General features: G+C 44.2%; 1 protein-coding gene across 7 annotated transcripts in view; it reads right to left on the reverse strand.

Annotated features, from left to right (window-relative positions):
* ATP6V0A1 (ATPase H+ transporting V0 subunit a1) overlaps window positions 1-15610 on the reverse strand; it is a 184540-nt gene that overhangs the window by 70566 nt on the left and 98364 nt on the right. For all 7 annotated transcript variants that reach the window (XM_068263441.1, XM_068263440.1, XM_068263437.1 and 4 more), the window contains exons 9-14: window positions 8474-8567; window positions 3350-3562; window positions 3030-3180; window positions 2805-2944; window positions 1521-1684; window positions 1219-1309 (exon numbers count right to left, since the gene is read on the reverse strand). In XM_068263441.1, coding sequence (XP_068119542.1) covers window positions 1219-1309; window positions 1521-1684; window positions 2805-2944; window positions 3030-3180; window positions 3350-3562; window positions 8474-8567 — 853 coding nt within the window. The remainder of the gene's footprint in view (window positions 1-1218; window positions 1310-1520; window positions 1685-2804; window positions 2945-3029; window positions 3181-3349; window positions 3563-8473; window positions 8568-15610) is intronic.

Genomic DNA, 15610 nt, shown 5'->3' on the forward strand with positions numbered 1-15610 from the left:
ATCAGTTGTTTATTTGTATAGTCTCGTCCAACCATGTTTAAAGTAAACCTGCCATTTCTGGTGCGAAAATGAACAATTGTCTACACAACATGTATTGTACTTGCAACATAGCGAGGCGGTGGGGGAGTGACATTGTGAAGCAGCCAAGGTAAATGGGGAGAACAATGCTATCTGCCAAGACAGATCACTGGCCGACTGGTCGGGACATCGGAGGCTGCCATACACATGCTAGATTCTCGGCAAAGGAAGTTGTGATAATCCGCTTCAGCCGATTTTTATCTGGTGTGTGTACAGGCCTTAAATCATAACTTATCTGCATGCTAGTTGTGTCTTCTTGTCCAAAACCTACTTAAGGTCTTCAGGCAGTGCATGTCGAGTATCTCCAGGTAGACACAATTTGATTTTTCACCAAGCTCCCAGACTTTTCTTGGTGTGGGATTAGGACGAAGTGTCAAATCCTGGAACTGAAGACTGAAGAAAATGCAATGCCATACAGGAAGCCTACTTACAAGCTATAAAGGTTGGTCAATGAGATGCAAGTTGTTCGGAGATGATGCAGGACTATACAAATCTCCAATGTAAATTCATTCAGCCTTAAACTGGACCAATCAAATTCCACCTTGGCATAATTTGAGTGGTCCATTTTCAAGCGGCATACATTTGCATTGAAAATTAGTATAATCCTTGAATCCCTATTTACAGATGTAGTGCAGTAATAATTGTTACAGGGAAAATTGGGTACATGTAATTGGGTACATTGGGTACATTGGGTACATGTAAATATAAAGATTACATTTTACCTAGTGGGAAGCCTCTGGATGGTCCAGAAGTTTTCCAGATCCTCCTGGAGACCATTGCTGCTGCCCAGGACCCTTTTCATCTTTGTGGGCGCACTGCCGTCCGTGTATGAGTACATCTGTACTGCGCATACGCAAATATGGTCTACACATGCTGGGGAGAATGAAGTGGCTAGTATGGATATGCTTGTACACGGACAGGCGCATGATCATGACAGCATTTTAGCCCTGAATTGGTGGGCACCAGGTAGCCTTAGGACTGTCAAGAGGCTTCCTCCTACTTAGGAAAGTATATTCACTTCAGGTGCACTTTGAAAAATGTAAGCAAATACTTTGCTTTTAATGTGTAAACCTTAAAAACCAACTTTTTTAGGTCTGTTTGGGGCTGCCTATGAGTACAAATAAGTAAATTAGATCTTACTGGGTCAATTCCAAATGGATACGGGCCATTAAACACTCCATTCACATCTGGATTAAGCTGCAGGACTGGTACTTTCTTTAGAAGTTCTTCACTGCAATGAAGAATACTCATTAAAACCATCCTATAAAGATTATAAATTACAAAAACGTACTTCTCACCTTATTCCACAATAACCATGCTTGTTCCACTACAACCACCACAACTACTAACCACTGGAGGTTGTATCATATTGCATTTCTTTACTCCAAGAAACCTTTATTCATACACCTAAAAAAAAAAAAAAAAAAGTATCCGCTACTTACGTCCAGTTGGCCTTTGGACTGGTGAACATCGGTCTAACACTCCAGGAGGAGCCAAACATGTTCAGAGCCTTGGAGAAGCAGTCATTGTAGATGAGCCCAGTGTAAACTGAGAACAGTCCCATCAGCAGAATGATATATCTTCCACTAAACACCATGTTAAACAGCTAGAGTTGGAAAACAAGAATCAATTAGGTAACATACAGCATCACTGCAAAGTTGTAGAGTACGACCATCTACTCTCACAGTATTGTAGAGAAAACTCAACGATCAGCAATAGTTCAAAAGTGCAACAAGCATCAAAGTATACCACAATACCCGGTTTTAAACGGTTTTGGAATCACATAGTCTTTTTCATTTGTGCTAATGCTCTGATATAGACTACAGACTATCGATCGGGATCGGTTATTGATTACAATCCATGTTGGTGGATATATACATTTTTCCCAAAATATTGCTTGAACCATACACTCTAAGGAAATACTATAACTCATCATTTTGGGAGAACTATCGAAAAAAAAGTCCCTCCCCCCTCCTTTTGTGATTTATAGCAAAATGTTACAGCAAACATTGCTATGCAATGTATGGTGCCCCCAATCAATTGACACGAAGGGAACTGAACTGCAGCATACTAGGAGGAGCATAACAATAGCCCTTGCAACCCCAGGGGGTAAGGGAGCCCGGTTCTGGGGTGCAGAGCAGCCACAGCGGATAACAATATACAGTAATTTCTACCAATATTTTACTATCGCTTAACCTAACCATCTTCTCACACAAGCCCTCCCTCTATTGATGCCTACAACTAAAAAATACCCCTCCCCACAATATCCGCCAATAATTACCATTAACCCTCCCTCTAATGGTGCCCAAAAGCAACGGACACCCACCCACACAAACAATATCCACCGATATTTACCACTAACCCTCCCTATACTGATTCCTAACACTAACCTAATCTCCTCGTCCCACACCAATCTCTGCCAATATCAGGCACCTTCACCGATAAAAACCCCCTACATTGTTATTTTTGCCATCTACTCAACCTATCGGGCACCACCTGCACCAAAATTACCCCCTGGGTGCAGACAATGCGGCATCCACTTTACTAAATCCGTGCTTTGCATTACACAACTTTCTGGCTTACTGGATAACAAAATGAACTACCTGCAAAAGAAGGTATAATGTACCTGAAGCTTAAGATATCCTTTCAACTTCACTGTCAATAAAATTTCCTGTATTTTGTCCTCGTTACTAGAAAATCAGTGATGGTGATTACAGCGATCTTACCTCGTTGTCAGACTTCTGGGACAGAATACGGCTCTCCCTAAGGACCATCCATACTGCAAATAGTGTCATCAATAAGCCATGGCCAAAATCACCGAACATTACAGCAAATAAGAATGGGAATGTGATAATCGTGTATGGAGCTGGAAAGGAAGGTGATAACAGTAAGTATGACCTGAATACTCCTGTTCCACAATAATAGGCAATTTTTAATGGCAGTACAATCACCTGGGTTGATTTCCCTATAACTGCCAATGCCGTAGGCATCTACAAGGTTTTGGAAGCCATATGTGAACTTGTTGGTCTTGTTGTATGTTGGAGGGGTCTGGTTTGTCTGCATCCTATTGAGGATGGAAGGAACAGTTGATCCACTATGTTCCTGAAAAAAGCATGAATCATGTTAAATAACTTTTGATTTATAAATATTATTAGCAAGAACTTTTTCTATAAAATAAGTCATTAGTTCTCATTTATTAAGCTGTGGAGAAAACACACCATTTATATGCTTGGAAATAGAGATAGCTGAAGCAAAGATTCACATTACTTACTGTTCCTCTCCTAAGAGCAAACTGGATGGAATCCAGATCAGCCACTGGACACCAGACTTCTGCAATCAGACACTTCTGGGTTACATCAATGTTGCAGAGGTTCAGTGTATGGTAGATGGCCTTCATCTTTCGCACTTTGATGAACCATACCCTGATGGTTTTAGCAGCAGCCTGGAGAACACGTTGACGATGGTCTTCTGTTTGATTAAGGACCTTAAAAAAAGTGAAGGCACCAAGATTAAGTTTATCAAATGCTTCTAATAAATGATCATTCAGTATTTATAGTACCAATATCTTCTGCAGCACTTTACTGGACACAGCAATGACCGTAATTGTCCCTCAGAGGAGCTAACAACCTAATCTCTGCCATAGTCATAGTTCAATGTCCGTATCATAAATTATATCAAATATGGGCATTTGTGATGGGGGTGACCAATTAACTATTAATTTACCAATGTTTTTAAAGGATCTGGGAGGAAACCAAAGTATTTAGGAGAAGAATAAACAAATTCTGAAATTATGCCCAATTTACTACAGCAAAGTGGTGGCCTCCTTATAAAAAAAAATTCAAACCAGGCTCTCTGCAGTAGCGTAGCAATAGGGGGTGCAGACGTTGCAACCATACCAGGGCCCTTGGGCCAGAGGGCCCTCCCTCAACCGCAGTATTAGCTCCTTAGCTACACCACTGAGTCTCTGAATTACTTCTCCAACAAGCTCTAAACTTGCATATTAAAACATTATAGCGCTACACTTACAAGTTCATATGGGGATATTGGGAATGCTGTAGATGTGATAAACTTGGACTTTGCAAAGGCCTTCGACACTGTTCCCCACAAAAGTCTGGTGCAAAAGTTGAGGATGCAAGGACTGGGGAAGAGTCTGTGTGCATGGATAGGGAACTGACTAATGGACAGAAAACAAAGAGTTGTGGTCAATGGATTATACTCAAAATGGGAGACTGTTAGCAGTGGGGTCCCACAGGGGTCTGTACTGGGTCCACTGCTCTTCAATTTATTTATTAATGACCTAGTTAATTCAGTAGTAAGCAATGTTGCTATTTTTGCAGATGATACAAAATTGTGCAGAATCATCAACTCTCAGGAAGATAGGGACATATTGCAACAGGATCTGGATAGGATGGCTATATGGGCACATAAATGGCAGATAAAATTCAATGTTGAAAAATGTAAAGTCATGCATTTTGGTCGTACCAATGGTCTAGCACCATACAAAATAAATGGGATGCAGTTGGGGATATCAAACTTGGAGAAGGACTTAGGAGTACTCATCGACAACAAGTTAAATAAATCGCACTCAACGCAGGGGAGGACTGGCCAGGGGGGACGGGGGGAGATTTCCCCCCAGGCTGCCTCTCATTTAGTGATTTAGGGCTGGCACTGTGCCTGGTGAATTCAGGTTTTGTATAAGGCAATGTGAAACACTAGGCTGAATGAGGGAAATAAATGCCCAATTACAGAGCAATTGCAGGACGGGCAAGCTAGTAAGTATACACAGCATAAAACAGAGCAGAGGCTTGCCTGCAGGGTCCGTGGGAAAAAAAAAATCTGTCTGGTCTCTCACCATTGTTAACTGCATGTGCACAGCTACATAAGATATTGTCTAGGTTGAAAAGTTTTTGACAGTCCCTAGACTCCAGAAGGGCTGCTTGCAGACAGTCCCTAGACTCCAGAAGGGCTGCTTGCAGGACTTGTGTAAGTGATAGAAACCCTAACCGTTGTAACTCAAAATGTATTATGTGCCCCCCGGAGCCAGTGCATTTATACTTTACCTATCACGCTGTTCCTCTAGTGTCCTTGCTGTATTTCCCACGTGACTATCGGTATATAGCACGTGGGACACATGTGTGATGTCATTTGGGCTGGGGCTGCCGTGAAAACGGGCCTCTAGTTTGTGTTTTCCCCCCAGGCCAAAAGGTCCCAGTCCTCCCCTGACTGTCTCAACGCCAAGCCGCTGCAGCTAAAGCTAACAAAATTTTGGGATGCATTAAAAGGGAAACAAAAAATTCGAGATGCTAACATAATATTGCCCCTGTTTAACTCTCTAGTAAGGCCACATCTGGAATATAGAATTCAGTTCTGGGCACCACATTACAGGAAAGATATTGCAGTTTTAGAGCAGGTGCAGAGACGAGCAACAAAATTGCTACGTGGGATGGAACGTCTCACTTACCAAGAAAGGTTAGACAAACTGGGTTTATTTAGTCTAGAGATAAGACGCCTTAGAGGGGATCTAATTAACATGTATAAATACATCAGAGGGCAATATAAAAGCTTGGCGGATGAGCTTTTTGTCTCTAGGCCTTCTCAAGGGACTAGAGGACATGATCTGCGCATGGAGGAAAAATGTTTTAGCCATTTATTTAGGAAAGGGTTCTTTACAGTAAGAGTGATTAAGATGTGGAATGCATTGCCACAGGAAGTCATTATGGCAAACTCTATACCTGCATTTAAAGGGGGCTTAGATGCTTTCCTTGCGTTGAAAGACATCCATGGCTACAATTACTAGGTAATGCCTAATGATGTTGATCCAGGGATTTTATCAGATTGCCATCTGGAGTCGGGAAGGAATTTCTTTCCCTTTTGGGGCTAATTGGACCATGCCTTGTAAGGGTTTTTCGCCTTCCTCTGGATCAACAGGGATATGTGAGGGAGCAGGCAAGTGTTGTACTTTGTTCTCTGGTTGAACTCGATGGACGTATGTCTTTTTAAAACCCAAATAACTATTTAACTATGTAACTATGAGTCACTTGCACTGATGAAAACAGCCTGAAATAACTGTGTTCAAACTGGATTCAATGATTTCCTAAATTTAAATGCTAAAAGTGTACTATAAACTCATAGTCCTTAGCACATGGTTTACAAAGGCACAGAGGGATTATTTGCATGGCTCTGTTCTGTTCTTTTCTGTGTCTTGCTTTTCGGACATGAAAATATCTTTGGTTTTAAGGAGACAATATTGTCTGCTGTATGCTAAAGATTTGTACATCCTAAAGCCCCACTTGCAGTCATAATCAATGTTCAGTTATCAGATTGAAGCAGACTTTGATACAATACCAATAACAGGAATTGTGAATTTTCAAAATTCATATTACAACTGGAGACTTACTATAACTTGCTATGAGAAGCCACAGAAACCATTATTTCTGAGGTCAACACTGCTAAACTGATCCTAGTCGTGCACTTCTTAATTGTGATCATTCGAAAGAGCACGCTCAACACAATAAAAAGATCAAATCTTGGCAAAACTGAACTGAGAAATGTTTTAGATCCAGTGCAATCATTTTATCTAACAGACACGTTAAAAACTTAATGGAATCAAACATTCCAACAATCAATTTAGATTCTTTACAATGTGTTTTGAACTCAATAGTTTAAGGCAGGGGTCAGAGTGTACAGCTCTACAGCCGTATGAGGCTCTTAGCCACTTGGGTGCAGCTCTGCTAGTGGGTAGCGCTAACCTACCATTATTCTATGCCACCTCCCCTTGTGTAGTTGCCAGTAGGTATAGCCCAGCCCCCTGCAAAACCATCTCCATCTCCACTCCTCTAGGCCTCTCCACAGTGGCACCATGTGATTGTGAGGTCACATGTGTGTAGCTACCCAAGTGTGACCCAGGGTGTACTGCACCGAGCAGACTTTGCAGTGCACAGCCAGAACCTCCTCCAGACTAGCCCTGGACTCCACCAGCAGAATCATCAGCAGCAAGACGTACCGTCACCCATGCTGCTGCTGCTGCCTGTAATTGTAGCTCTTAATGTGTTGGATGGGCCAACCGGGCACTACTAGGGGGCCTCAGGTTTCATCATAACTAGTACACTGCTGAAAGGTCTAAAGTTGGCCAGTTCACATTATTCAGCTTGCGTGGAACTACAAGAACTAGCAGGGATCTATATGGTTTATTTTACAATTCCTATCTGTTCCTGCTATACAAGTTCAAGGTGTACAGATAGGAACTGTATAACAAACCATGTAGATCCCTGCTGGTTCTTGTAGTCCCCATGTAGGCTGAATAATGTCGACTGGACAACTTTAGACCTTTCAGCAGTGTACTAGATAACAAGTACACTGATGAAAGGTCTAAAGCTGGCCCAATGGTCACCCTGTGAGTAGGCCCACCATTATTAATGCAAGGCTGTGTCAATGCGTTGCTGCAAACCACCCCAAGCTGGGCAGCAGAACTGCAACAATGTAGCGAGCTGCAACAACGTAGGCAGAGGTTTCCGAAGAGCTTCTGAAACATGGCCGCGACGGCATTTCTGAAGAGTGCCAACGGTGTCCCATATATGTTGGATCAGGTAAGTAATTATCCAGAAGACCCTCAAACCCCCCTCTCCCCAATCCTTCAGCATTAAGACCTAGCATGGCAGATGCTGTCTTTTTAAACTGGAGGTAGTCTTTACATTAGCCTTAAAGTGAACTTGTGAAATATAAACAAAGCGTAGTTTTAGAAAGTACACAATTAGGAGGTTTGCTCCAGTTAAAACTGCATGACAAAATTATTTTTATTCTGGAGCTATACCTAGGAGAATAAAATACTACTGGAGCTAAAACCCTGTACACACACTAGAGCACAGGTGTCAAACTCTAGTCCTCAAGGGCCATATCCATGCCAGGGTTTAGGGTGGACTGAGAAATGGAGAAACGTGTTCTACTTCATGAACCACACCTTTTCTGATTCAGTTCCAAAAATACATTTAGGCTGTGCCAAAAGTTGTGAGGACTTCCGCCCTCGAGTTAGCATATCCCTACGATGGTCAGGGCCGCATGTTTACAACAACCTCCGATTCCCTCAGTGCCTTGGCTAGCAATAGGTCTGTACATCAGGGCATAAAGTCCTGATCCCTACTGGGTGACATTGCTCAAAAACCATACAAAGCTTTAAGGTGTCAGAATGCAGTCCATCACTTTTGAGGTTTTAAGCTTCTTGACCAATAGGGAAGCTCAGCTCCCTTTACCATCAATTCCACAATTACCATCAATTACTATATCTCCAGTCTCCGGAAAAAAGAAGAATTATGCCACACTGTTTTCCCTTTAGGTTACTTATAATTATGTAGCTAATCACGAAATGTTTTAATAATTTAGGTGTGCTCTGAAGCCTTACCATTTGCAGATCATCAATCCTTGTGTTTACTCCAGCTGCCATTTCTTTGCGCTCCTGTGGGGTCTCTGGGCAAGGATAGAGAGAAGCTCGGAACCTGGAATAATACACAACAAAAACATGGGTCAATTAACATGGAATAAATGGGATCTAATTTTCACGTTTCATGTAAAGTTCTTCTGAAATGGGAAAGTAGGAACTGAAATCGGCTACAAGCCAAAGTTGGTTCTCCTTTCATTCTGTCTTCCTGATTTGTGAATAAGTCAGGAGAAATCTAACAATATCTCTCACCACACATGGAAGCAACCACTGCCAAGAGATTCAGCACTTTTGGTTCCTCTTAAAAAGGACCCACCGCTGCAAGTCACGAGTGCTAGTCACTACACGATTGGATAGTAGTGGAGACAAGAGCCTAAATTATATAATATATGGCCGTGGTTTTAATGCAACGTGGCCAAATAATTTTTTTTATTTTAGGCTCCTCTGTCCTCTTCTGGTTTACTCGAGTCGATTTTTACATTTACCAGGAACAAGGACAGAGGCGCCAGAAGAATAAAAACAGGCTTTAAAATTGTTAAAATTGCGTGGGAGGTAGTGGTGGACTTACCTCCTATAAGCAGACACTAGAAACTGTCAATTAATGAAACAAAATAACTTATTGGCATATTCCACAAAAGTTTGCAACCTTCTGTGGAGTATGCCAATAAACTGTTTTGTTTCATTAATTGACCGTTTCTAGTGTCTGCTTATAGGAGGTAAGTCCACCACTACATCCCAAGCAATTTTAAAGCCTGTTTTTATTCTTCTGGCGCCTCTGTTCTTGTTCCTGGTTTTGTATCCACCCTTCCTGGAGGGGGATCCCCCCTTTTTCCTGTCTACAGAGAGCGACTTCTTAATCCTGAGAGGGGTCATGACAGTCTCCCCACCTGCCTACACAGTGGTTGCCTTGGAGGTAATCATGGTCTGTGAGTATATATTACTTGTACACCTTATATAAACCACCTTCCAGTACTTACTACACTACATTGGGTTCTGTGTGTCATTTTTATAGGATTTTTACACTTAGTCCCCCAACACTTCTCCACCCAAATGAAGCGTGAGGTTCGGTTGCTCCTCCCATGCACCTCACACTCCCTGCCATTAGATTAATTCAGAGGATGGGGCAGAAGTAAAGGAGCAACCAGGTATGCTAGACTGCTTCCTTACATGAAACGCACAATGACATCATATGCAGCACTTGGGTACGCACAGGAGCCACAGAGTGCAGACAAAGGGGTAAAGAGAGGGAGACAGTAGCAGGCAGTGACAGTACTAGTTTTCAGAATCCATCTGTAATGACAACCTCCATAGCGAGCCATGTTTTGCAGATCATTTTTAATGATAATCAGATTATTTTTTTGCATATCTGCTTGGTTTGACCCAGAGGTTACCCTTTAATGTGTATTGGTATTATCTTAAAATGTCTTCTCTGGGTATCACCTGCACTAGTCACAAGTATGTTTGTGGTCCATCATTCACCAATTCAGACTGAGTTTATCAACAGCTAGCAGCAGGGCTGTGGTGTCAGAGTCGAGGAGTCAGAGTCGGACCCATTTTGGATATCTGCAGTCGGAGTCAGTGGTTTCATAAACTGAGGAGTCTGAGTCGGATGATTTTTGTACCGACTGCACAGCTCTGGCTAGCAGACTCTCTCCGTACAATAACCATTCCCTCCTTTCTCGGACATATTGCCAGTGATTATGGATGGTCAATGAGATGCTAATAAGAGTTAACCCTGTCAAGTTCCCCATTTCTCTTTGCTATGGCAATACCTGCATGTACCCTGGTCATGCCAAAGAGAGTGAAGAGAGAGAGAAGAAAGGGAGAGTGTAGAGAAAAAGAGGAGAGAGATTGGAGAGACTGTGGGGGGAGAGAGAGAGAGATAACGTAAACCTGAGCTGCACTTGGCTGTAATCGCGTAAGAGGCAAGAAGATTTGTGTAATCTACTCATTTATTTATGGCTATGTTGGTGCTATTTTTCTTGCACATAAGAAGAAAACGCTCACCACCCCACCGTGACCATCAGGAGCAGGACCAAGCACAGCCAGGCCAATCAAATGTGGAAGGAGTCGTCGCTCAACTAGATGGATAAAAGTCCAATTTTTATTGTAAAAACATCAAAAATGGACAGCAGGCAGACAGCAGGCATATAGTTATATGCTTGCTGTCCAGTTTTGATGTTTTTACAATAAAAATCGGACTTTTATCCATCTAGTTAAGTGGATGCTCTCTTTCCATATTTTTCTTGCACTTTAAAATCTTAAAGGGAGTCTGAAGCAATTTTAAAAATAAAAAACAGATACCCACACCAAAGGAGAGGGAAGGCTCTGGGTCGTATAGAGCTTTCCTGTTCTACTCCTGGTCCCCGTGTTCCTCCACAGGTTCCCACATTAGCAGTCTATGACCGTCCAGTTTTGGACTGCTCTCATCCAGGTTGGGCTGGCTTCGGCAGTACTTGGGCTTCCAAAGACTGGGTGCGTACTGCGCACACATGCGAGCGCCTTCTCTCGAGCACTCACGCCTGTGTGGTACAGAGCCGCCGGTCTTCGGGAGCCCGAGCACTTCCGAAGACTGCCAAAGTCTACCACAGCCGGAGATTCAAACAGAGCCTGTGGGAGGAACAAGGAGACCAGAAGGAAAATGGGACGGCTCTGTAGGACCCAGAACCTTCCCCTCTCCTTAGAGGAGTATCTGTTTTTCATTTTTAAAGTAATTGGGAACCTGTTTTAAGCAAACAAAAACCCAGATACTTACCTAAGGAGAGGGAAGGCTCTGGGTCCTATTAAGCCTTCCTGCTCCTCTCTTGGTCCCCGTTGCAGCGATGGCTACCCCGCAGCAGTATTCAACCAATTTGGTCAAATACTGCTGTGTAAGCCACTGAAGGGAGGCTTTGGAATCTTCGGGAGCCCGAGTGCTCCCGAGGATGGGCCGCTCCACACTGCGCACGCACGAGCATCCTTCTCTCGCCCACTCACGCATGCGCAGTATGGAACTGCCTGTCTTCGGGAGGACTCGGCTCCCAAGGTCTTCCGAAGTCCCCCACAGCAGGGGATTCAAATGGGGAAGTTAGCTCTGCACAGAGGGCCCCAGAGAGGAGAGGGAAGGCTCTATAGGACCCAGAGCCTTCACTCTCCTTAGGCAAATATCTGGCTGTTTTTTTTGTTTTTTTTAATTTAATCCCAATGACTTTAAAGTTGCTTCAGACTCACTTAAATTCAACATCATGCAGAATGTGAGGTTCTTTTTTTTTAACAGTCAAATTTTATTGATTTTAAGCACATAAAAAGATACAACACTGGTGAGAACACCAGAACAACTCCCCCCCCACCCCACCACCACCCTACCCCACCCTCCCCCTACCCTCTCCCTAGTGCATCATGCCGCCAAGAGGAGATTATGAGGAAGCCATGGGGTTGACCCCAACGTTAGGCGATAATCATATGTTAAACCACAGTATCAGGTGTGTGGGAAGACATGTACTCAGACCATTGGAGCCAGATTTTATCAAATTTCAGGGGACATTTCCTGTTGAGGTAAGTAAGTTTATACCAGATCATAGCTTTATTTATTCTTTTGAACCATGCATTCTTAGTAGGAGGTTGGTCAGAGAACCATTTGAAGAAAAGCTCCCGCCGGGCATACAAACAGAGGATCTTGACCAGTGTAATCTGGTGGTTGGATAGAGTGGCGTCAGTGTAAAGACCCAGGAGAAGGGACTTGGGATCCGTCACAATCCTCTCTCCCATAACTTCCGTTATAGTTTTAGCTACCATACACCAATATGTTTGCAGTTTTTCACAGGACCATATCATATGGAAGAAATCTCCCTCTTCCCTCTGGCATTTAGGGCATAATTCAGACTTCTCCGGGAAGATTGCATGCATTTGAATGGGAGTACGGTATATTCTGTAAACCAATTTAAGGTGTAAAAATTTATCAGTAGCTGATATTGTAACTCCCACCATACTAGATAGGACCTCCTCCCATTCACCGTCTTCAAGGGGACCCACATCCACCTCCCACTTCTCTCTCGCTTTAACCAGCCTGGGTATAGATTGAGGGATTAGCCTGGAGTACAGTTCGGATAGGGGTCTGTCTAACTGTTGCCTTATGAGAGGGCCCTCTATACAGTCTGATTCCCAGGTCCAGCGGCCAGGAAACTGCTGTTGCCAAGCAGGTCGGACCTGAAAATATCGGAAAAGCATATTATTTGGTAGGCCAAATTTAGATTTAAGTTGGGCGAATGTGAGCAGGGTACCTGATGGAACAAGATGCGTTATTTGCTTGATTCCGTTGCTCGCCCAGGCCTGTGGGTCTGGAATAGAGGTTAAGTGGGGAAGGTGAGGGTTGCCCCAAAGAGGGGTGTACGGGGAGAGGGTGCCCGGACCCCGCCGCCCGGCCCTAGCAGCCTCCCAGGCTCTGATAGTAGTTTTCGTGGGGGCTGTGATCAGAGAGTATTTGTTGGTCCCTCTGAAGGGGAGATGAAGGGGAGATTTGTTAGGGCCTCATAGGATCCCATAACTGCAGCCTCCAGTACCACTGCCGTGTTGCGTTCATCCTGGGAAAACCAGCAGCGGATGGTTACCAGGAGGGAGGCCAAGAAATACTTCCTGAGGTTGGGGAGGGCAAGACCTCCACGATCGAGGGGGAGCTGCAGGGTGGAGAGCGAGAGACGTGGAGCACCCTCACCCCATATGAAGCTAGAGGTGACTCGGTCTATCCTATGGAAGAAAGACAATGGGATCCAGACAGGGGACTGCCTAAACACATAATTGAATCTTGGCAAGAACAACATCTTGAGGAGGTTGACCCGTCCCACGACCGAGAGCGGAAGAGTTTTCCAGGCCTGGGCCTTGCGAGAGTAGTGATCTAGGACTGGTTGGACATTAAGTGTAATATAGTTGCTGAGATTCCCATCTATAATAATGCCTAGGTATTTAAAGCTGGATACCCAACTGAGCAGAGGATGAGGGGGTTGGGAGGCAATTTCTTTGTCTATGGGAAATAGAAGGGACTTATCCCAGTTGATACGGATTCCGGAGTAGACCCCGAAGAGATTAAGAATTTGCAACGCTGCTGTTAAGGATGAGTCCGCATCGTTGAGAAATAAAAGCATGTCATCCGCGTAAAGTGCCACCTTCTCGACCAATCTCCCCACTCTAAGCCCCACCACCCCCTCCGCTAGACGGATTTGGATGGCTGCTGGCTCGATTGCGAGCGCAAATAAGAGAGGTGACAGGGGGCACCCCTGGCGGGTACCCCTACGAAGTGGGAATGGATCAGAAATTGTATTGTTAGTTTTGATTCTAGCAGCTGGAGAATCGTACAGCAGCCTCACCCATTTAATGAACTTTTCTTCTATTTCATACAGGTGGAGAGCCTCCCAGAGGTATGGCCACTCAGCCGAGTCAAACGCCTTTTCGGCGTCCAGCGTGGCGATGACTCTATTCCCAGAACCGTCTCTTGGCAGAGATAGGTGGGTGTGCAGTCTTCTCAGATTGATGTCTGTACCCCTGGCAGGCATAAAACCCGTCTGATCTGGGTGAATAAGTGTTTCAATCACCTGGACCAGCCTCCTGGCTAGGACTTTGGCCAATATTTTTATGTCTACATTAAGTAGGGAGATTGGTCGATAGGAGGCACATCGGGTAAGATCTTTATCTTTCTTGGGAATCACCACTATAAGGGCGGTTTTCATGGAGTCCGGCAGTGGGCAGCCGTTCTGCATGGAATTGAAGAGTGTGGCAAGCGTTGAGTTTATTTCTTCCTTGTACATCTTATAGTATTCCGCAGGAATACCATCTAGTCCAGGTGTTTTACCTGTTTGCATGCTAGCGATGGCCATTTCAACCTCGTCTTCTGTAATATCCCCGTCTAGGAGTTTTTTTTGTTCCGCTTCCAGTCGTGGGAGAGGGACCCCCCCCCAAGATATTCCATAAGCTCACGCAGAGTGTAGTGGGCTCTGGAGGAGTACAGGTCCATGTAATATTCTCTGAACGTATTATTGATATCAGGGGGCGTAGTATGGGTCACACCTGCATTATCCACAACTAGTGGTATGCTGGTTTTAGCCATCTGGTCTCTAGCTAACCACGCCAGTAGACTGCCACAGTGATTCCCCTGTTCTAATATACCGTGAGTCTGCCTAAGAAGATACTTCCTAGTCAGGTCCACTTCCATTAAATTAACCTTTCCCTGAGCCGACTTCCACTGTTTAAAGCCTTCCTGGGACGGACAGCCAGTAAATGCCAATTCCTTAGTTTTAGCGTGATCGATTGCTTGCGTGAGTGAGACTTTGCGAGTATCCCTGACCTTTTTAATGGATGACCTGTAGGCACCCCTAATATATGCCTTAGAGGCGTCCCAGACTACATCTTTTGAGCAAGTATCTCTATTTATATGCCAGTATTCTGACCAGGCTTTGCTTATTTCTCCCCCCACCTGCTCATCATGAATCCAGTATGAGGATATTCTCCATGTGATGAGGGACCTCGCGTCCCCTGTAGCCAGAGACAGCATAAGAGGAGCATGATCCGAAATTGCCCAGGGAAGGCGGTCAATATCCCCCAGCAATGGGAGAACATCCTGGGACACAAAAAAGTAGTCCAGTCTGGACATGGTTTGGTGTGAGGATGATTGGCATGTGAACCCTTGCGCCGTTGGGTGTTTCCACCTCCAGGCGTCAGTTAGCATGAAAGCATCTGCCCAATTGCAGACGTCAGGCGAGTGTCTACTCCCTGTAGAGGTTCTATCAGAGAGCTGCATGGTGAGATTAAAGTCTCCAGCCAGAATCACTTTAGCTGAAGGGTATTTGGCAATAAACGGCATAAGATCATAAAGGACAGTAGAGTCGGCTGGAGGAGGAAGGTATATGCTTACAATAACATACTCAGTTCTATTCAAGTTAGCATGCAGTATCACAAATCTGCCATGGGGATCCGTCTTAACCTCAAGGATCTCATATATCAGGTTTTTGTTAATGAGAATACACCCCCCCCTAGAATAGGAGGAGTAGGTAGCATGATAATGAGCTGCGATCCAGGGTTTCTTAGCCGTGAGAATGTGACTACCCTGAAGGTGTGTTTCCTGTAATAGACAAA

Source organism: Hyperolius riggenbachi, chromosome 12 (assembly GCF_040937935.1).
Source record: "Hyperolius riggenbachi isolate aHypRig1 chromosome 12, aHypRig1.pri, whole genome shotgun sequence".
Taxonomy (NCBI): Eukaryota; Metazoa; Chordata; class Amphibia; order Anura; family Hyperoliidae; genus Hyperolius; species Hyperolius riggenbachi.